The sequence below is a fragment of the Coregonus lavaretus genome (assembly GCF_964263955.1).
Source record: "Coregonus lavaretus genome assembly, chromosome: 30".
In the NCBI taxonomy this organism is placed as follows: domain Eukaryota; kingdom Metazoa; phylum Chordata; class Actinopteri; order Salmoniformes; family Salmonidae; genus Coregonus; species Coregonus lavaretus.
The window spans coordinates 34,608,828-34,630,908 of record NC_140017.1 but is presented as its reverse complement, the minus strand read 5'-3'; the positions used below and the strand labels follow the sequence as shown (position 1 = coordinate 34,630,908).

The window sequence follows — 22,081 nt, the reverse complement described above, 5'->3', positions numbered from 1 at the left end:
TAATAAAAAGTAAGCCAATTGAGAACATGTTGGACACAACACTTTGTAGTAAATGCTGGTAATTCTGCCATAGGTACTTTGCTTGTCAGCGCCTCCCTGCATGAATTAACTTCCACTATTATGCACCAGATTGAGAAATGCACCATAACAAGATCTTTCGGACTAGATAACCAATTGTTTTTGTGTTTCTTTTTAATATACTTATATATAAATTACATACATTTGTATAAGACATGCTCGGTTTTGGCTTTTACCCCGGTGATTCAGCACAAATAAGCCAGCTGGTGGAGGTACAGAAAGAATGCATGTTAAAAAACAAATACGTATTACATAGCTCAATAAAGACGGAAATAACACATATCGGGGTACAACAATGCAGTTGAGTCAAAAAGCAAGCAGAAACAAAGTGACAGATTGCATAATATTCATGTTATCCCCTTATTGTCCATTTCATCTTCACTCTCCTGTGAAATGTTGGGAATCGCCTCAAGCATAAACATAGCCACAGAATTCAACAAAGCTGGGAGTTGAAGAAAACAAATCCCAATGATCTGAGGGTGAAATGAAACAAACTATCAATGTGAGCATGTCAGATTTGTTTTGTTCGGCACACATTTTTTTCTTGAGGCAAACCGAAGTTTCGTAGCCGAAGTCTACGCCATTTTCGTTGGTGATTGGTCAACAGTAGGGATTCTTCAATTTCGGGTTTGTTGTCGTTCAACGAGACGACACGTTTTCATGCAAAAACATTTTACTTGAGAAATAATGCACCAAACATCTTAGATGTAAATTTAGCGACTAAGACCTCTGCAAAAAGGTCAACATTAATTAGATTTCTTGATGTATCTTATATTAATTCACACTATTTTGAGGAAGTGTTTAGGCTAAGTTGTTGTACGGCTATAGAAAAAGGGACAAACAGTAATATTGGCGCCTTTTTTGTTGTCGTTTTTCAAGCAAGGGAGAATGTGCGGCACAGACGTTCGCTTCGCCTAGCCGAGTTCTGCTAGGAGCAAACCGAACCTTATACGTCTGACCTCCCAATCTGTGAAGGTAGTTCCCTCTTTCAACATCCATTGGAATCAAATTTGAATGATGCAACACAAAGTAGCGCACATGTAAAAAGTGGTTCTGCTCATTCCCCTGCACTTCCTGAAGAATACTGGACATTGAAATGCTTGTTCGGATAAATAGTCTAATAGCAGGAGCAGTCCTATAACCCTGTTTGCATACATACAACATGCCCTTGAAACAACAGAGGAGGAAACAAGCCATACAGCCACACACTCAGTTCCACAAGACAAGCTTCAGGATAATACAGCAACATACAGTTTTCGTAAGAGCTTTCATTATCAGCAATAACAGGTTGCAGGTCACTTTACACAGTGTCTGACCCCTAGATAATGAGACCCCCTCCAGAGGTAAAGAAAGGAAGCAGTGCAACAGACAGATTGTCATCCTGACCTCCACAGGTTATTCAGTCACATATAGAGGCTTGTACTCAGTCCACATGATTAGAACACAACAGTTGGAACAGTCAATTCTTAGCTCCAGCATGGACGCGATGAGAAAGTGACGTAGATGAACGTACTGATAAAAACTTGTCTTGATAAGTCAAGAGATGATAGCAAAAAATAAAAATCATAATCAAGAATAAAACAAGTGTGTCGCCGTTTTCGTTCTCAGAGGCTTAAGTTGCGGTGGCATTGAGGGCAGCGGTAAGTAGTGAGAGTAAGTCTAAGGCAATACTGGTAAACACCACATCTCTGGATTATATGGGAGGCAAAATATCTGGGGTTTAGGAGGGTCATTCAAGGCAGAGCAAAAAAGCAGTTTTCACTTGTCCTGCATTTTCTCCAGGATGGGCACGATCATGTCAAATTTAGGCCTCTTGGCTGGATCTTCGTTCATGCAGATCTTCATGAGCTTGCAGATGTGGGGTGAGATGCCCGGAGGGATGGTGGGCCGCAGGCCTTCAAGGGCCACCTGATGGCAGAACAGAGAGAGAACCATGTCAGAGACACTATGGGAAGGACAAGACTAAACTGAGACTTGTGTTTTGAGATTCCGATGTTGTAACGAATCCTATAACTAGCACCCTGAGCTGCAGCGGTCTCACCTTCATGCCGATCTCCATGTTGGAGAGGTCAGCGAAGGGCACCTCCCTGGTCACCAGCTCCCACAGCAGCACAGCGAAGCTCCACATGTCTGCTGACCGCCGGTTGATCTCCTCAGGCTTCTTCTGTAGGGCTACATGGGCACAGGACAGACAGAGAGCGAGAGAGGATTACACACATAGCACATAGATTCATAGGTTCATAGTTGTAGGAGTTGTATACCTTACAGTCACATAAAGCAAATATTTACATTCTCCAAGGTGAAAAGCAGTAAGCAATAGAGAGAAAGTTGATGAGTGTGTAATGTACCTTCAGGGGCTACCCATGCTGGGGAGTACATCCTGCCTGGACACTGGAAGGAGAACTTGACGTCTGACATGCTGATCCTGGCTGTCATGTCCTCATCGATCTGAAGGAATATCAGGTCATTATAACAGTGGGTCTCAAACACAAAGGCATAAGAAGCATGATTGAAACACCTGACAACTACATCACTGTAGTGAATTTCTACTGTTCATTTGTGTCCGTCTCTCACCATGACGCTCTTGCTGTTGAGAGAGTGCCGAGAGATCATGGGCTCCAGCGTGTGCAGGAAGGCCATCCCACAGGCAATGTCCAAAGCAAACTTCACCGCCTGTGTCTGGTCAACCACAAAGTCTGACAGACAACAGATCCATGTCAGTCATTTTCACACATCAGCTGTAACGTTGTACTCATTCTCTGGTAAGTAGTATTGTCATATGAATAGCTATATCTTTTCCATTTCTTAAGCCTGCACTTTGAGAGAAAAAAAGAAGAAACCCGCACACTGCTCTTGATAGTATCACTGCTCTTGATAGTATCACTGCTCTTGATAGTATCACTGCTCTTTAATAAGCTTTACGTATCCGCCTCAAGGCCTTCGTCAAAGCTTTAAAACAGACGTCCAGGCATATTCTATGAATCAATAACCTTATCTCGATGTACTGTCCCACATTGGAAGGTTTTAGTACAGTGCAGGTTAGTGTGGTACTCACTGGTGCCCTGGTGAAGCACGTTGTAGAGGGAGCCATAGGGCATCCAGTGTGTGATGATGATGGGGTGAGGGGCGGGAGGAGACTGACACGCTCCCAACATGGGCAGCACATTGGGGTGGGAGAATATCCTGGGATGGGCCCAGAGGAAGAGGGACACGGGGAATGAGACAGACAAATATACATATAGGATGGGACATATGAGGGACAATCCAAACCAAAATAACTTCCATACAGATCAACATGTCAGTACATAAAAGGTACAAGAGGAAGACAGACATGATATCCACAGAACGGGAGAAAATACACCTACAATGAACAATAAGCAGGTAAAAAGTTATTACCTGAGTTTGGGATACTCCTCATTGAAGTCTCTGCTCTTTCTGGTGGACCAGTCACGAACCTTCAACACTTTCACCACAACCTCATTCCCCTGCCAGCGGCCTTGCCACAACTAAAGAAACAGAAGGATTGAGACAAAGTTCCAGCACAGCCTCCACAATATACAGTACAACTTCATGCAAAACATATCAGTGTTTCAGAGATCGATCACTTTGTAACATGCGTCATTGTGGACATCAGTAACAGATAAAACACAACAGCAGTCATGTAGAAACAACACCTCCATACCTCTCCAGACTGGTTCTCATTGATCTTAGCCAGGAGGGAGAGCTGTTTGAAGTCAATGCCCGCTGCTTTGTTCAAAGTGCCGTTACCTGCACGCATTGACGCACAGAGGACAGAGTTGAAGAGCAAAGCTTAAGCCCTAGGTCTGGCAAAAAGCCCTATTATTTCTGCACAATTTAGCACACTGAAATTTCATCAGGCACATTGGGGACTACCAAAGAGACCTCAGTGGGACATTTACTGGAAGTTCATTCATTCCTATGAACTGTGCCTGATATTCACTTCTTATTTTCCCAGAGCATAGTAATGAAAACCTGGCAGCTAGTAAATGGCTTTGTGGCTGTGGGACATACGCGGTCGAGTTCTGGTGGTGCCTTTCCAGAATGTGTCCTTGAAGGGGACCTTGGTCAAACTCTGGCCCAACTTCTCTGCTTTCTCTGAGAGGGGGGCGAACACAAAGCACACATTGATTAGGTGCATAAGAACAGGGCTAACACACAGATAATAATCACAGTTTTCTTGCCTACAATGGATGGTGCAGGGTAATGGGATTTTGAATACCTTGGAGGGCTTCACGCAGGTGAGGTTTGGCTTTGTCCAGAGGAGTTTCTCCATACTTATTACAGATGTTCACCTGAGCGCCGTTAGTCACCAGGTCCTGAGGAAGACAGACATCAACATAACTCCAGTGGGACATAACAAGCTGTTGTTCCCATAGAAACAGAGACAGTAACCAGAGTAGGCCACCAGGGGGCATACTGACCTCAGCCACAAGGTCCTGTCCCCAGAAGCAGGCGTAATGCAGTGGTGTGTTGCCGTGCTCATTGGCAGTGTTGACGTCTGCTTTGCACTGGATCAGCTAGGAGACAGAACCACAAAATGAGATTAGACACAACACAAGGCTGTCCAGATCCTGTTTGGATTATATACAGTGATGCTAGTAATCCACCTATGGCAGGCCTGAAAAATGATGTATCCTGCCTGCTCACACATTCCAGAGGTATTGTGACATGTCTAATTTTAAACCAAATCATAACCGTAGTCTGCAGCGCTACGAAACCAGAAACCTATCATAGCAGACTTACACTACTTCATTGAATAGCATAAGATTTGAGAGTAACTAGAAGGACCAGAAAGAAAGATAACACTGACTTGATTACCTATGGCAAATCACAGTGTGTGTGTCAAAGTGTTACACTGACTTGCTTAGGCTTGAGTTGAAGATGCTATGTTGCAACTGGGTACAGTCTAAAAACAATATCCACCCAACACTATGAGAAATGGTGCCAGTGTTTTCTCCCTTTGAAATGAGTGATGTCAGCACTATGACTGACGTCAGCACTGCAACAAGAGCAGACAAGTGTTAACCAAGCAGTGAGTTTGGGTGTTGGGCAGCCATCAACTCTGGTTTAATATGCCATTTAGCAGACACTTTTATCCAAAGCGACTTACAGTCATGCGTACATACATTTTTGTGTATGGGTGGTCCCGGGGATCGAACCCACTACCTTGGCGTTACAAGCGCCGTGCTCTACCAGCTGAGCTACAGAGGACCACATAAGTTTCATAAGTTCCTTCCTGGGCTTTTATAGGGAAAGCTATAACAACCTAAAGAGACCTTAATTTACAAATTATATAATTGACCTCAAGTGTTTCTGTGTCTGTGTGTATGTGTATGTAAGTAGTGTGTGTGCAGTGTGTGTCCACTCCGCCCCACCTTGCCCACGATGTCTCTGTGGCCGTGGCTGGAGGCCAGGTGCAGGGGCGTGTCATCTCCTCTGTTCATGACGTTGATGCGAGCCCCTCTCATGATGAGCATGTCCACCACGCTGGAGCGGCCTTCCCTGCACGCCCAGTGGAGAGGACTGAAGCCATGGTCATCCCTGAGGACAGAATACTGCACCACTTTAACATCACACCACGGACTGTTTACTACTAGCAATGAGGAAAGGGAAATTAAAACTTGTTTATTTGCAAAATGACCAGAGGCTAAAAATATGAGACCACACAACCCTGTAATATAACAGCAGTATAGAACAAACTTCCTCGCAGGACTCTTTCCTGCTGAGTAATGGTGTAGGCCTATCTGGATTCTCAGTACTAAAGGATGTGAGATACTGCTACTTACAGCATAGGCCTGTCACTCTGCCTTAGTCAGTGACAGAAACACATGCAAGGACAGTGGCCTGACTGGCCTCAGTGACAGGACAGGAGTGACGCCTCCTCACTACAGCATCCCAGCGATGACCTTGACTACCATAAGTGACAATGACAGTCAACCAGACAGAGCGGCAAGAGAGCAGGGTTAGTGTGTTCAGTTCGATTTAACGTTTGGTACGTTGCGTAACGCTTTGTACTGAATGACGCGTTTCTCGAAAACTTTCTTCAACGTTCTTGAACAGACTTTGAGATATGTTCGCTCCGTTCGGTGGGTGTGGCTTGAAGCAATGTGACGTATTTCAAATGGCCAGCGGCCATGCTGACAGCGTTCCCCAACCTCAGCATCTCCAACTGGTCGTTCAGAACAGCACAGGAACCGTTTAATTGAACATTTCACAAAGTTTTTTTCATACTGAACGCAGCCCAGGCAGAGAACGCATGCGTGAAAAGGAAAGCGAAATAGAAAGGGGGCCAGAGAGGGAGAGCTGGACAGCGTATAGTAGTGAGGCAGTCAGGAAAGGGGGCCAGAGAGGGAGAGCTGGACAGCGTATAGTAGTGAGGCAGTCAGGAAAGGGGGCCAGAGAGGGAGAGCTGGACAGCGTATAGTAGTGAGGCAGTCAGGAAAGGGGGCCAGAGAGGGAGAGCTGGACAGCGTATAGTAGTGAGGCAGTCAGGAAAGGGGGCCAGAGAGGGAGAGCTGGACAGCGTATAGTAGTGAGGCAGTCAGGAAAGGGGGCCAGAGAGGGAGAGCTGGACAGCGTATAGTAGTGAGGCAGTCAGGAAAGGGGGCCAGAGAGGGAGAGCTGGACAGCGTATAGTAGTGAGGCAGTCAGGAAAGGGAGACTAAAACAACAGCAGGCCAATCATTCTCTGCAGTCCTTATAAGGGTTGGGGAGACTTCCTTCACCAGGGGCACACACACACACGACTCCCCAGCTGCTATGTGTTATGTCATCCTGCATTTCTCTGGCCCCTGCTGCGTTCTCCTGTCACTGGCCTTCATCACCTCAGCCCCCCACCACAGATCCTTCCTTCACTCGCCAAAACTTCTCCACTACCCTCCCTTCTACCACTATCTCCCTCCCTCTTTCCTTCTCTCTTTCCCTCTCGCTCAGCCAGTCAACTCGTAGAGCAACAGCTGGAGAGGAATTTGACGATGAAATGTTCCATTCTCCACTCATTCCTGATTGTCAGAAGAATTCCATAGGGCTCTGATGAGCTTGTGATTTCTGCCAAGATGTATGACGCTCTGCGTATATATTAAATCATGCTGCACTTGCTAGAAAGACGACAGTGAGAGAGAAAAGTGCTGAATGTTTAGATCTGGTGGTTGAGAACGGAGGGTGAGGGTTAGAACTGAGAGAGTATTGTGATGAAAGCAGCCCCCTTCCTGGAGTCCTAACCCTCCACTTCCACAACAAACACACAGGAGACTGTGTTCCAGGGAAAACAGCATCAATGAGGCCTACAGAGACCCTGCCTTCCCTGACACAAACCATCCCAAAATCTGAGTGGATGACCTTCTATAGATGGGCAAAATCTGTTCTGAGCACAATGTCCTCTTACAGCAGACAATGATCTCAAGTAGGACAGTAATTGAAATCAATGATCCCAGCAGTTCATTCTACGGCTGCACAATATAGATCAAAGCACTTTGGTGAACTGTTGGAATCATAGAAATATAATGACTTATATTAAGAAGTAAAGTGGAAAGCAGCATCGTTCTAGTTTGCAACAATCGGTTGACCTAACAGAACAGCATGCACATTTATATTGAATCTAACAGTGGGGAGGAGGAACTGCACTGCTTGAGTGACAGGGGGCGGGGCTTGGTGTGTGTGGGAAGCAGCCGCGAGGAAAAAAAAGAAGTAAACTATAAAAACGGATGTTACCTGCAGCTGAGATGTGTTTCAAAATATTGCACGCGATGTTAATCTCATGCGATATGGATATTGCATTTCAATATTGCAATTTCGATGTGAATTCGATTAATTGTGCAGCCATAGTCCATACAGGCCGTTTAAAGTGGCCTAACAACCGCTCAGTGGGTCATTAACCCAGGAGAGCAGTGGTGTTGTGGTGCCTGGAGATGTGGTTATCCTCAAATTCTGACAAACATTTCCCAAATGGCCCATCCGGCGAAGGAAAGGCACCACGCAAGAAAAACTAAATGAGAAACAGTGACATACACTGTGAATGACCTAAAATGATAAATCCCATATTGGTCTTTCACAGTCAGGCCAACCCAAGCTGTACTGTGAAAGTAGGCTAATAGTAGGCCTACTATTGAAACAGATAAATGAATCAGAAATTCACAGGTTTCAGATTTCTCCCCCTTCTCATTTTTCAGATCACTTTTTTTAACCCTCCCGTTGTCCTAGGGTCAAAATGACCCGCCACTGTGTTGAACCAACTTTATTTAATTTTTATATTTTTGGGATCATTTGTGAGAAGGAGGCAGTGAGACTTTAAAGAAAGTATCACTGCCTCCTTCTCACAAATGATCCAAAAAATATACAAATTAACTAAAGTTGGTTCAACACAGTGGCGGGTCATTTTGACCCTAGGACAACGGGAGGGTTAAATAGAAAGAACATCCAATTGTGTCGTCTTAGTCCATAACAATGCTTGAACCACATTAGGAGACTACTTTGGAGGTCTGGGAAAACTACATGTAAGCTTCAAGTTTTAATGTCACATGCACAAGTACAGTGAAATGCCTTTCTTGCAAACTCAAAACCCAACAATGCAAGAATCAATAACAACGTAATACAAGAAACAAAACTAGAAATAAGAAATATGAAGAACACAGTAAGTAAGCAAGCATACTATATACAGAGTCAGTTCCAATACCATATTTACAATGTGCAGGGATACTGGAGTGATAGAGGTAGATATGTATAGGGGTAAGGTGACTAGGCATCAGGATATAAGATAAACAGAGTAGCAGCAGCTTGTATGTGAGTGTGGGTGTGTAGAGTCAGTATAAATGTATGTGCATATTATGTGTGAGTGAGCAGATGATGGAGTGTTTGTGTGTATGTCGGAGTGACAGTGTATGTGAGTGTGTAGGGCCTTTGTGAGTGTGCATTGAGACACTGCAAATATTGAAATAAAAGGTCAATGAAGATACAATGTAAACTCAGTTCGTGTAGATATTCTGTTAGCTATTTATCAGTCGTATTGCTTGGGGATAGAAGCTGTTCAAGAGCCTGTTGGTGCCAGACTTGATGCACCGGTACAGTTTGTCGTGCGGAAGCAGAGAGAATAGTCTATGGCTTGGGTGGTTGGAGTCTTTAGCGATTTTCCGGGCCTTCCTACCACACCGCCTGATATAGATGTCCTGGATGGCAGGGAGCTTGTTTAATTACCCTTTAATTAAAGTGCACAGGCACCTAGCACATTTGTTTGGCTAACAGTGTTTCTGTAGCACATTAGATGGAGTTCGCAAAACAAATGGCCACTGGATTGATGCAAATAATCATGATATCATTCTGCCAGGAAGGCATAGGCTACTTTGTAGCTAGTTAACATTTAATTGAGCAGGTTTTTGGGAAAGCCTTTCCCTCTACCAGAAGACTGTTAGGCCTATCATTAGCCTGTTCCTTAATTGTTTGAAACCTGAACCTTTTACTTCATATTATGAGGCATGTCTTACCTTGCATCAAAGTAGCCTATAGCCAAAATCCCACCATAGAAACATGGAGGCAATTTTTTGATAAAGGCTTCCTCATATGCATTCTCCTGTTCTATTGGTTTCTTTCAACTTCTTTCATTGTCTAGCAACCAAAGGCATTATTCCTAGTCATATTAGCGACCCATGATAATTGTTGCATCTTTAGATCTCTCCTCTTTCAACATTTCTAGCAGATATTTCCATCTCTGTCCATGAAACCGCTCACGTACTGTGCGCATTTTAGAACGGTGTTTTCCCACAAATTGCATTTAGGAACATTCACACATAGACCTACCGCCATGTGTACATTGCTGTGCCTAGAATGTGAAGAAATAATAGGTTTATCAACATTTGAAGCTAAACATTCTGATTTGTTCCATCAGCCTTGTTAATTGATACGGCGTATACCTCACTACTTTGATACGCATCGTGGGGATTAAGAAGTGAGTATACTCAATGCCCACTGAAGAATACGTGGGTATACGGCATATACAGTGGGGGAAAAAGTATTTAGTCAGCCACCAATTGTGCAAGTTCTCCCACTTAAAAAGATGAGAGAGGCCTGTAATTTTCATCATAGGTACATGTCAACTATGACAGACAAATTGAGGAAAAAAAATCCAGAAAATCACATTGTAGGATTTTTTATGAATTTATTTGCAAATTATGGTGGAAAATAAGTATTTGGTCACCTACAAACAAGCAAGATTTCTGGCTCTCACAGACCTGTAACTTCTTCTTTAAGAGGCTCCTCTGTCCTCCACTCGTTACCTGTATTAATGGCACCTGTTTGAACTTGTTATCAGTATAAAAGACACCTGTCCACAACCTCAAACAGGCACACTCCAAACTCCACTATGGCCAAGACCAAAGAGTTGTCAAAGGACACCAGAAACAAAATTGTAGACCTGCACCAGGCTGGGAAGACTGAATCTGCAATAGGTAAGCAGCTTGGTTTGAAGAAATCAACTGTGGGAGCAATTATTAGGAAAAATAAGACATACAAGACCACTGATAATCTCCCTCGATCTGGGGCTCCACGCAAGATCTCATCCCGTGGGGTCAAAATGATCACAAGAACGGTGAGCAAAAATCCCAGAACCACACGGGGGGACCTAGTGAATGACCTGTAGAGAGCTGGGACCCAAGTAACAAAGCCTACCATCAGTAACACACTACGCCGCCAGGGACTCAAATCCTGCAGTGCCAGACGTGTCCCCCTGCTTAAGCCAGTACATGTCCAGGCCCGTCTGAAGTTTGCTAGAGTGCATTTGGATGATCCAGAAGTGGATTGGGAGAATGTCATATGGTCAGATTAAACCAAAATAGAACTTTTTGGTAAAAACTCAACTCGTCGTGTTTGGAGGACAAAGAATGCTGAGTTGCATCCAAAGAACACCATACCTACTGTGAAGCATGGGGGTGGAAACATCATGCTTTGGGGCTGTTTTTCTGCAAAGGGACCAGGACGACTGATCCGTGTAAAGGAAAGAATGAATGGGGCCATGTATCGTGAGATTTTGAGTGAAAACCTCCTTCCATCAGCAAGGGCATTGAAGATGAAACGTGGCTGGGTCTTTCAGCATGACAATGATCCCAAACACACCGCCCGGGCAACGAAGGAGTGGCTTCATAAGAAGCATTTCAAGGTCCTGGAGTGGCCTAGCCAGTCTCCAGATCTCAACCCCATAGAAAATCTTTGGAGGGAGTTGAAAGTCCGTGTTGCCCAGCGACAGCCCCAAAATATCACTGCTCTAGAGGAGATCTGCATGGAGGAATGGGCCAAAATACCAGCAACAGTGTGTGAAAACCTTGTGAAGACTTACAGAAAACGTTTGACCTGTGTCATTGCCAACAAAGGGTATATAACAAAGTATTGAAAAACTTTTGTTATTGACCAAATACTTATTTTCCACCATAATTTGCAAATAAATTCATTAAAAATCCTACAATGTGATTTTCTGGAAAAAAAAATCTCAATTTGTCTGTCATAGTTGACGTGTACCTATGATGAAAATGACAGGCCTCTCTCATCTTTTTAAGTGGGAGAACTTGCACAATTGGTGGCTGACTAAATACTTTTTTCTCCCAATGTACATTCCACTACAGGATAGATTATTTCCAGAGGGCTCCCGAGTGGCACAGCGGTCTAAGGCACTGCATCGTCACTACAGACCCCCTGGTTCAATTCCAGGCTGTCTCACAACCGGCCGTGTTTGGGAGTCACATAGGGCGGCGCACAATTGGCCCAGCGTCGTCCCGGGTTTGGCTGGTGTAGACCGTCATTGTAAATAATAATGTTTCTTAACTGACTTGCCTAGTTAAATAAAGGTAAAATAAAAAATAAATAAAAAATTCACAGAAAATAATGTTTGTTGAGTTGTCTGAGTTTAGAGTGACAAAAAGTAGCTAACAGCTAACTCTAATGTCTCTGATGTCTCTTCATTGAGCAGAGCAGCCCAAGCAGAGCCGTTGCTATGGATACCCAAAGACTCAGAGCCGCAATGAGCAGAGTGCATGCAGAGCGAGCTGCGCGCAGGGAGCGAATGACAGACAGAGAGGAGCAGCTAATGAATTTCCTAACGGAGGAAGTTCATTCTGATTTTGGGCAGGGCCTTAAATTTGGCAGAAGCGATCGGGCCTGGGTAGTGTAGGGCCTGAACATTGCAGGCATGGGTAGGCTCAGGCTTAAAATTAATGCCTGTGCAGGGCTATGAGTCAGTCAGTGGAGCCAGGAGAGGGGGGTGTCTCCGTCCTTTCCCAGCAGGGTTGCCCAGGCCAGGGGGCTTCAGAGGGGCTTTCTCCTGCCGTATTGGCTGCCCCTCTCCCATCCCATCCCCCTGGGTTACTTCAGGCAGTTCCACCTGCCAACAGGGCTCAAATTGACAGACGGAAGAGCCCCTGTCTACACCCTGTCTGTCTCTATGCTGAGCTCACTGTGAGATCATATGACCCACATCAATGGGCTGACCCAGATTTACTCTACCATTAGTCAATCCACTATATCACACTTGTCTATTTGCACACTGTAGATAACTCACAAGAAACGAGCCATCCACAGAAATGAGAGTCAAGCTACCAATTAAAGAGGTATGATTTGTTTAGTGTCTGACTGTAGCCTACAGTAGGATTAGTTGCAGCTGGCTCCAGTGGGAGATGGGAAGGCCCAGAGGGTACAGCTGGCTCCAGTGGGAGCTGGGAAGGCCCAAAGGCTACAGCTGGCTCCAGTGGGAGATGGGAAGGCCCAGAGGGTACAGCTGGCTCCAGTGGGAGATGGGAAGGCCCAAAGGCTACAGCTGGCTCCAGTGGGAGATGGGAAGGCCCAGAGGGTACAGCTGGCTCCAGTGGGAGATGGGAAGGCCCAAAGGCTACAGCTGGCTCCAGTGGGAGATGGGAAGGCCCAGAGGGTACAGCTGGCTCCAGTGGGAGATGGGAAGGCCCAAAGGCTACAGCTGGCTCCAGTGGGAGATGGGAAGGCCCAGAGGGTACAGCTGGCTCCAGTGGGAGCTGGGAAGGCCCAGAGGGTACAGCTGGCTCCAGTGGGAGATGGGAAGGCCCAGAGGGTACAGCTGGCTCCAGTGGGAGCTGGGAAGGCCCAGAGGGTACAGCTGGCTCCAGTGGGAGATGGGAAGGCCCAGAGGGTACAGCTGGCTCCAGTGGGAGCTGGGAAGGCCCAGAGGGTACAGCTGGCTCCAGTGGGAGATGGGAAGGCCCAGAGGGTACAGCTGGCTCCAGTGGGAGCTGGGAAGGCCCAGAGGGTACAGCTGGCTCCAGTGGGAGCTGGGAAGGCCCAGAGGGTACAGCTGGCGCCAGTGGGAGCTGGGAAGGCCCAGAGGGTACAGCTGGCTCCAGTGGGAGCTGGGAAGGCCCAGAGGGTACAGCTGGCTCTACAGTTCACACCCCAGCCCCGGGCCAGCCCCTCTCACACAGACGTAACGTTGTGTTGGTGATCCTCCCAGACTACTGTCTGCTCTGCCCAGTCAGGTGCTGCGCTATATGGGCTACCACCCTTCCCCCAGGGAATTAAATATAAACAGCATTCTCCGTGACCGTACACAACCCGACCTCCCTCCTCACCAAACAAGGAGCCTGTAACTCATTACCATGGTATGTCACAGCACGGACTGTAGGCCTAACGACAGGTTTTCACCCACAGCAGAACTCTACATTAGTAGTCACCTAGACTAGAGGTTAAACTATAATTCATGTTGAGGATTCCTTCTTCTTGAATGTGCTTCTACTATAGCTACAGATACTAGGCCTAAAGCCATGGTTCACACTCCTTTGCCACCCAGCAGACTGGGGGAACAGTCCACACACACACACACACCACAAACAAGGGATTATGAAGAGTGGGGGTTGGGCAGAGCAAGGGAGTCACGTTTGTAATGTTCTGGTGTCGGCTATTTCTATGCTAAGTGGACCAAATCCACTGACTGTCTGAACCACCAGCGTTTACACAGGCAGCCCAATTCTGATCTTTTGACCAATTTATCAGCTCTTTTGCCAGTAATTGGTCAAAAGATAAGAATTGTGCTGCCTGTGTAAACGCAGCCAATATTATCTTTAAGAGTTTTCGATCTTCAGTGCAGGACTTTTCACCCAAAAAAAGATGTACAGTTTCAGTTCATTCGGAGATAGGTGTAAGAGATAAAAATAGTAAGGTAGAGTAGGCCGAAATGAAAGATTAGACTTCCAAGAAATAGCCTAATGCTGCTTTCCAGACTGCATTAAAAAAAAATGCGTCACTCATTAGCGTACGTTTGTAATAAGCTGGTCCATCATGAGGAAATGTTGAGGGGAAATGAGTGGTACTATCTAATACCACTGGGAGAGGAGTACAGGAAACAGAAGAATGCATGAGAGGAAGGTGTTATGGCTCTGTCACTGCCTGTGCATTCCTTCTGCAACTGCAAAAACTCAGACACAAACCACATTTCCATCCACACTAAAGTCATCCCATATAAAAGAAAAATCATGAAAGCTGTGATGGAAACTGAAAGTATCGGTAAAATGTTTTTTTTAAACGGCGACAGATAATTTGTTCGTTCGACATGGTGGGATCATTTTGTGTCTGTAAAATTAACTAGATGAAAAATGGCGGTGGAAATGGCTTTAAGCGCAAATATTGATACAATAACCATCATATCGAAGTAAACTTGGAGTCACGCGATGATATGTTGTGTGGTCCTCCCACTACGACTCGGGACAGCATGCAGTTTATTAGGCTACAGATTAAATCAATCATGATGAACGTCATAGGGTGGTGAAAGTGCACGATGATGAGCATGATGCTCCTTTCCAATAAATAGAGGGTTTTATTCTGGTGAAATGATGATCGATGCTTGACTGCCGTTTTACAAATAAATATATTCCATAATAACCTCATCATGTAGACTAGCCTACCCACACAGCCTACCCGCATGATATCTGCATGCCAAGACCAGAGGAGGCACATGTGCTATTTAATGCAACAGTTTGTGACAATACTATCGGTAGATTAGAAAATGCGATGGAAAAACTTTGGATTTTTATGCACTACTTCCGTTTGGTAAAAACACACCACTGGTGGGAAAGCAGGGGCTTGGCAATGGGCATGGTCAGACCGGCAGAATTTAATATAAAACTTTAGTGGCCCCCGATCTTGGCAGTGTAGAGAAATGTTTGAATTTTTAAGCCAATTTCCTGCAATTCTACACACTTCTCCATGGAGCTGAGAGAAAATGTTGCCGTTTTAAAGCAAATTTACTACAATTCCATGCATTTTGCTAAGGCTAATGCTGTGTTCTTTTGCTCAAACATAACAAAATCAACCTATCAAAATCAATACTGTCTAGCTTTTATTTTGGTGATTGTTAGTTCTCAAAGATTATTATTTTCTAAATATTGGTTAATTATCTTTTCTACATACTTTATATCTGGTTTTAGTCGTTTACGTTTGCACAGAAAGTGTTTTACTATCCCGAAAATTATAATGAACAAAAATATAAACGCAACCTGCAACAATTTTACTGAGTTCAAGTTCATATAAGGAAATCAGTCTATTGAAATAAATTCAGTAGGCCCTAATCTATGGATTTCACATGACTGGGCAGGGGTGCAGCCATGGGTGGACCTGGGAGGGCATAGGCCCACTAGGGCTGACTCCATTTAGTCGACAGGCTGTTGGTCGACCCAGATTTCTTTAGTCGAGCAGTCGCTTTAATTTTATTAATGGTGCAACAAGACACCGGTCTGATCCGCGCCCGTCTCAGTGGACTAATCCATTGTGGAGGCCGTGGGGATGGCACAGTCCATCGCTCTAAGACATGTGATACTGAAATTGTATATGGTTATATTATGTAAAAATAATGGTGCAACACTAATAAATCTAATATTATCTCATAACAAAGAATTGGCACCTTTCCCTATGTTGCTATGTGCATAATAGCAAAGTTAATCAGCATATTGGGATTGAGAACAATGCGGCGGAGGCAGCAGCAGCAGAGATGAGGAAACAGCCCTTGCCTTAGCCTAATTGTCTAAGAAAATTGAGGAGAGAGGTTACCAACTTAATTCAGTCTATAATCAATAGCCTAACTGTTAAATGTGCCTGGCTTTATACATCATCCATATCTACAGAAATAAGACAGATCTTGCTTCTGTTGCCTGTTTTAGTGTTTGTTTAATAGCCTACTGATTCTGTGAGCACCAAGCATCATGCAACGGCAAAATGTCCGATAAAGCAATTTCACAGATTGGGCTGTTTTTAATCTTTGCTATACTGTAATAAAAGGCTTTAGATGTTTTACTTATAATTGATTTAGTGTTGTTTACACTGTTCCAAACAGGCAGAAAAATGATATGGTAATCTACTGCACCTGTTTGCACACAGCTCTCGCTCCTATACCCTCCTTTTTCTTCATCTCCTTCTTATTGTTAGTATTACAGTTATTGTTATGATCATCATTATAATAATAAGGAATGTCGTTATCATTAGTAGGCTTTGTATAGTAGCCTTGTATAACCACCATCGAGCTCTAGGCATAAGAGCGCGTCCTGTTTAGTCTTAAGCCTATATTTCAATATATAGGCCACTGTATCAATCAATCATTCGTTCATGCCATCACACAGCATACAGAGACATTCATGCTTTGAAATGCAATCAAGCATTTTAGTTTTAAAATAAAAACAACAAAGTGAGCTTTGAATATTTAGCCTAAACAATAAATAAACTGCAATTCACAAATGCAACTGTTTTCAGTCTGCTGTAATAAAGGCTTTATATATCATTTGTTTTGTTAGAACAGACTCTCTGGTACACTTATTTATTTAGTGTTGTTTACATTGTTCCAAATGGTCAGAAAAAGTTATAATGTTGTAATCTAACAGCAACTGTAATACTCATAAAACGTTTGCTCCTATACCCTCCCCTTTTCTTGATCTCCAGTAGTTTCCACAACTAAGCCTGACTTCCCCTTTCCCTCCTGAGCAACTAGTACACATTCGCCTGTTTATTGACGGGATTATGATAGGCTATAGGTCGGCCCTATTGGTCACATGCATGCCATGCTTACATGTTTCACATAAAGAGAGCAAGGGTTGAGGGAATAGGGAATGTTTTTCCTAAACAAATTAGGGATTTCGGTAACAGTACTTTTCAGTCAGAAACAAGTAAGAAACTAAATGGCTGAACTTGAGACATCTGTGGCATTGTGTTGTGTGCCAAAACTGCACATTTTAGAGTGGCCTTTTATTGTCCCCAGCCCATGGTGCACCTGTGTAATGATAATTCTGTTTAATCAGCTTCTTGAAATGCCACACCTGTCAGGTTGATGGATTCTCTTGGCAAAGGAGAAATGCTCACTAACAGGGATGTAAACAAATTTGTGCACAAAATTTGTGAGAAATAAGAATTGTGTGCATATGGGATATTATACTTCAGCTCATGAAACATGGGACCAAAACTTTACATATTGAGTTTATATTTTTTGTTCAGTATGTATATATAAAAATGCTTCACCATCTGGCAGTCCGACGGACAAATCCGGGTTTGGCGGATGCCAAGAGAACACTACATGCCCAAATTCAGTGCCAACTGTAAAGTTTGGTGGAGGAGGAATAATGTCCTGGGGCTCTTTTTCATGGTTCAGGCCCCTTGGTTCCAGTGAAGGGAAATCTTAACACTACAGCATACAATGACATTCTAGACGATTCTGTGCTTTCAACTTTGTGACAACAGTTTAGGGAAGGCCCTTTCTTGTTTCAGCATGACAATGCCCCCGTGTACAAAGCAAGGTCCATACAGAAATGGTTTGTCGAGAGCCCTGACCTCAACCCCATCGAACACCTTTGGGATGAATTGGAACGCCTAATCGAGCCAGGCCTAATCGCCCAACATCAGTGTCTGACCTCACTAATGCTCATGGCTGAATGGAAACATGTCTCCGCAGCAATGTTCCAACATCTAGTGGAAAGCCTTCCCAGAAAAGTGCAGGCTGTTATAGCAGCAAAGGGGCGCCAACTCCATATTAATGCCCATGATTTTGGAATGAGATGTTCGACCAGCAGGTATCCACATACTTTTGGTAATGTAGTGTTTATTTAGCTGTGCAGTAAAACATCTGGCTGTGCTTTGTGCGGGACTGTTTTGCGCTTCGCTGCGTACATGGCTAGCTAGCTACTACCATGCAGTTTACCTTGCCTTGTGGATACTGTTAACAGTATAACTGTCTCGTCTCCTAGGTGTGGACACAGTCAATGATGCTTTGGAGGCTGCAATGAACAGCACAAGGAAGCAGGATTGGACCCCCGTCTCTGTCAACGTGGCCCCTGCCACTCTCACCATCCTCACCAGAGAGGTAGTTACTAACTAACCCATCCACAACATCATCTCAGTTACACACAGACAGTTAGTAGGAGTCATGTGAGTATGGCTCTCTCTCCTGACTGTTCTCTCTCCTGACTGTTCTCTCTCCTGACTGTTCTCTCTCCTGACTGTTCTCTCTCCTGACTGTTCTCTCTCCTGACTGTTCTCTCTCCTGACTGTTCTCTCTCCTGACTGTGCTGTGTGTCCCCCTGTCCTCCCCAGACCGAGGACGTGTTGTCAGAGTGCCGGGTGTGGTCAAAATACCAATTAGTGAAAAAAACGATCAGAATTGGGCTGCCTGTCTTAACGCTGCCACACACACACATTCTCTCTCAGCCCGTCACACACACGCTCCCACACACTCGTGTCCTATGTCCAGCCCACAATAATTCCCTGGCTCCTCCCCCTTTCTCTTGTTCATTTTTGGAGGGTTGTAGACCGTTCCCTAGAGGCTTGCGTGTTATTCCTTGTAAGGACATTCAGCATTCCACTACACTCCGTGTCTCACACCTACACTGACACAGAGAAATGGGCTCACAATCTGCTTTACTTTCACAAGCAGTCACTGAGAAAGTGTGGAATAGGGATATATAGGACATGGTGGGATTCAACATTGCGGATTTGGGTGTTTGTACAGTCAACTATAAAAACCCATGGGCTGAAAGGCCCAGTGTGGATGTGTTTTCCCCACTGCGAAAAATATACATCACCCTAACCAATAAGGAGGACTTGACAGGCAATCGGCTAATGGAGAAGGGCCACGTGTGTTCGGTCGGCCGTGTACACTCACACAAATACAATCAATCCATGCATGTGTATACCATAGGCTACTTACAACAGTATGAACGCAAAACTAAAAAACTAAACTATGAAAGCTGGTAAAAATATCTAGGCATAATGCTCTGTAATGTCTAAGCAAGGTACTCAACAACAATCAAGCCTCTGCATGAAAGACAGAGAAGAACAGCTTCAGAGAACATGCCCTGGGGCCAACAATTATGTGTCTCTATAGTTATATCTGGATGCAGAGATACCAGACATGAATATAGAACATTTTAAAAAGTCACCCTACTCCAGAAATGTCTGTGAGTTCCATCAGTGGTGACAAGCCCAGCCGAGCTTCCCTTTACTGAGTCACCCGAGGACAGTTACAGTAGAAGAGGCCAGGTGGCATGTTGAAGCCTGCTTTCTAATGGACCTCCAAAAGCAACCATCAGAGCTAGGCTATAGCTTTGCAGTCTATAATAGAGTCAAATGAAAATAGCCACATAAACGAGGCAGGAAACTCCAATTATTTGTTGTAATTGTTGCATCTTCTCTTGGTCTTTGCCCGGTAACCTAATAGAAATAGCAAGTTAACAAACAGATTTCAGGGCAGTGGTCATGTGAAAATATATCCAAGACATCCTTTTGCTTCATTTAAAAAGTTCACATTCCAGGCCAAGTCACGTGACCGGAAAGAAGTGGGTTCAAATCTCAGGTCACGATCACAAAGAGTTGGGGAGTCGGGCTGGCTGGGAGCCCAGCAATAAACAACCGTCACAGTCCTCGACGACAACGTCAAAAGAAAGACAATGACTGTGCAATTAATTACCCAGCAATGTTTGCCATCAGCTTTTGATGTACGAGTAAACCAAAACAGATCCATGTCCTCTCGTTGTACATGGGATGATGTGGTGGGTCTCTGTACATTTCTGGAAGCTTTCCCATTTCAGTTGTGTGGAACTAATTATCAGCACACAACTCAAGGCTCATAACGTCACAGGGGATTGGCGAAGAACAGACATCAAATGATTTATTGCCTTTATCTGAATCCCTCAAATGACTCCTCCAAGCAACTGTGTCATTGGTGTATTATGACATCTAAGGGTGTGTCCAATAGAGATGTGACGTCCTTATAGCTGGTCACAAGCTTCTGTGATGCAAGAGATAGGCCTACATACATACATTATTCTGAGACTTGATACTAATAGCAGGTGATATAACATTCTTGTACATGCAATTCAACATCTGAAACAGTTTTTGTTGTTTTTGAGAGGCTCTGAGCACACAAAAAATGTATTTTAAAAAGTACTGAAAAGTTAGACTTACCCCTGATTGAGGTCATTCTCTGTGTTGTCCAACCATAGGCGAACAGCTACTGCGTTGCCTTCCCGGCACTGGGTAAAAATATCATCCATGATGCCTCACTCTGCTTCTTCTGTTAACTTACACTCTGAGAGGCGGTGATGGGACTGGAGTGGGAGGACTGGGATACACAAGGGAGGCAGCCAAAGGAATTCAGGGGTGGCCTGGAGTGCATTCGTCCCTCAGAAAGGAGAGAACAGCTACAGTCAGGGACACGACGGGAGACGTCCAACTACAGTCAGGGACACGACGGGAGACGTCCAACTACAGTCAGGGACACGACGGGAGACGTTCAGCTACAGTCAGGGACACGACGGGAGACGTCCAACTACAGTCAGGGACACGACGGGAGACGTCCAACTACAGTCAGGGACACGACGGGAGACGTCCAACTACAGTCAGGGACACAACGGGAGACGTCCAACTACAGTCAGGGACACGACGGGAGACGTCCAACTACAGTCAGGGACACGACGGGAGACGTCCAACTACAGTCAGGGACACGACGGGAGACGTCCAACTACAGTCAGGGACACGACGGGAGACGTCCAACTACAGTCAGGGACACGACGGGAGACGTCCAACTACAGTCAGGGACACAACGGGAGACGTCCAACTACAGTCAGGGACACGACGGGAGACGTCCAACTACAGTCAGGGACACAACGGGAGACGTCCAACTACAGTCAGGGACACAACGGGAGACGTCCAACTACAGTCAGGGACACGACGGGAGACGTCCAACTACAGTCAGGGACACAACGGGAGACGTCCAGTTATAGCTACACTGTGGAGATCCAGTGGCACAATCCTGAAAAGACAAACATGAGAAGGATGATAATCGACAGATATAACTACAGCCCAGGATTCCTCTCTGCTTTTAAATACATTCTAAACATGATAGGGAACACTGTTCCAACTGCCATCCAATGTAATCTATAGACTAAAAACTTTGATGAGGTCACAACAGGCTTTCGGGGCCCTCATTCGTTTCATAGCACTGCAGTACAAGGATAATTTAGTTGCAGTGTAACATAAGACCTCTCAGGCATTGTGCAATCCAGTCTGAAACTCTACATCAACTGCATTGGGTGTGCAGTAGAGCCAAGTTGTTAATTGTGATTCACCCAACGCTGTAACCCACTACACTGTCTGAGTTGATTACCACTACTGACATTTTGAAACCCTGTTTGAACAATTTCCTGAAGGCTTCTCAGTACTAGAAGAACACAAACTGTAGAAGAAAAAAAGTAAATGCATATGCGGTACTGTGGGTTACATAGCTAGGATACATATTTTTTTTCATTTTGGGTTTAGTGAAGACTGATTTGAACTTCATAGATTCATTTATTGGTAAAGCCAAGCAATGGTCATATATTAGTGCTAAAGAACACTTATCCTCGATATTAGCGTACATGCATACAGATAAATAAACCATGAGACCCATGACATGAGCAGTGGCTGTCAGGGAGCATTCCAAATGCCATTTGACTAACGTTAGCTAATACCATAA

The 22,081-nt window shown here is 44.7% G+C and overlaps 1 protein-coding gene across 1 annotated transcript; it reads right to left on the bottom strand.

The window, feature by feature from the left end:
- Window positions 1–174: 174 nt before the first annotated feature.
- LOC311105946 (scaffold protein ILK-like) lies at window positions 175–20,633 on the bottom strand. The gene is made up of 12 exons (XM_084148184.1): window positions 20,533–20,633; window positions 5,475–5,640; window positions 4,521–4,616; window positions 4,319–4,415; window positions 4,111–4,194; window positions 3,761–3,846; window positions 3,475–3,584; window positions 3,134–3,261; window positions 2,653–2,774; window positions 2,427–2,526; window positions 2,120–2,250; window positions 175–1,986 (listed from the first exon to the last, which is right to left on the bottom strand). The coding sequence occupies exons 1-12, from the start codon at window positions 20,619–20,621 to the stop codon at window positions 1,837–1,839; spliced, it is 1,359 nt and encodes a 452-aa protein (XP_084004310.1). The 5' UTR covers window positions 20,622–20,633; the 3' UTR covers window positions 175–1,836.
- Window positions 20,634–22,081: the final 1,448 nt, after the last annotated feature.

What these genes read in the sequence shown, in the direction of transcription:
- LOC311105946 (XM_084148184.1), bottom strand. Translation starts at nt 20,621, where the DNA reads ATGGATGATATTTTTACCCAGTGCCGGGAAGGCAACGCAGTAGCTGTT. An exon ending in CCTGCGTGAAGCCCTCCAAG is followed by an intron (nt 4,195 to 4,318) that starts GTATTCAAAATC and finishes CCCCCCTCTCAG; the next exon opens with AGAAAGCAGAGAAGTTGGGC. An exon ending in CACCACCAGAACTCGACCGC is followed by an intron (nt 3,847 to 4,110) that starts GTATGTCCCACA and finishes CAATGCGTGCAG; the next exon opens with GTAACGGCACTTTGAACAAA.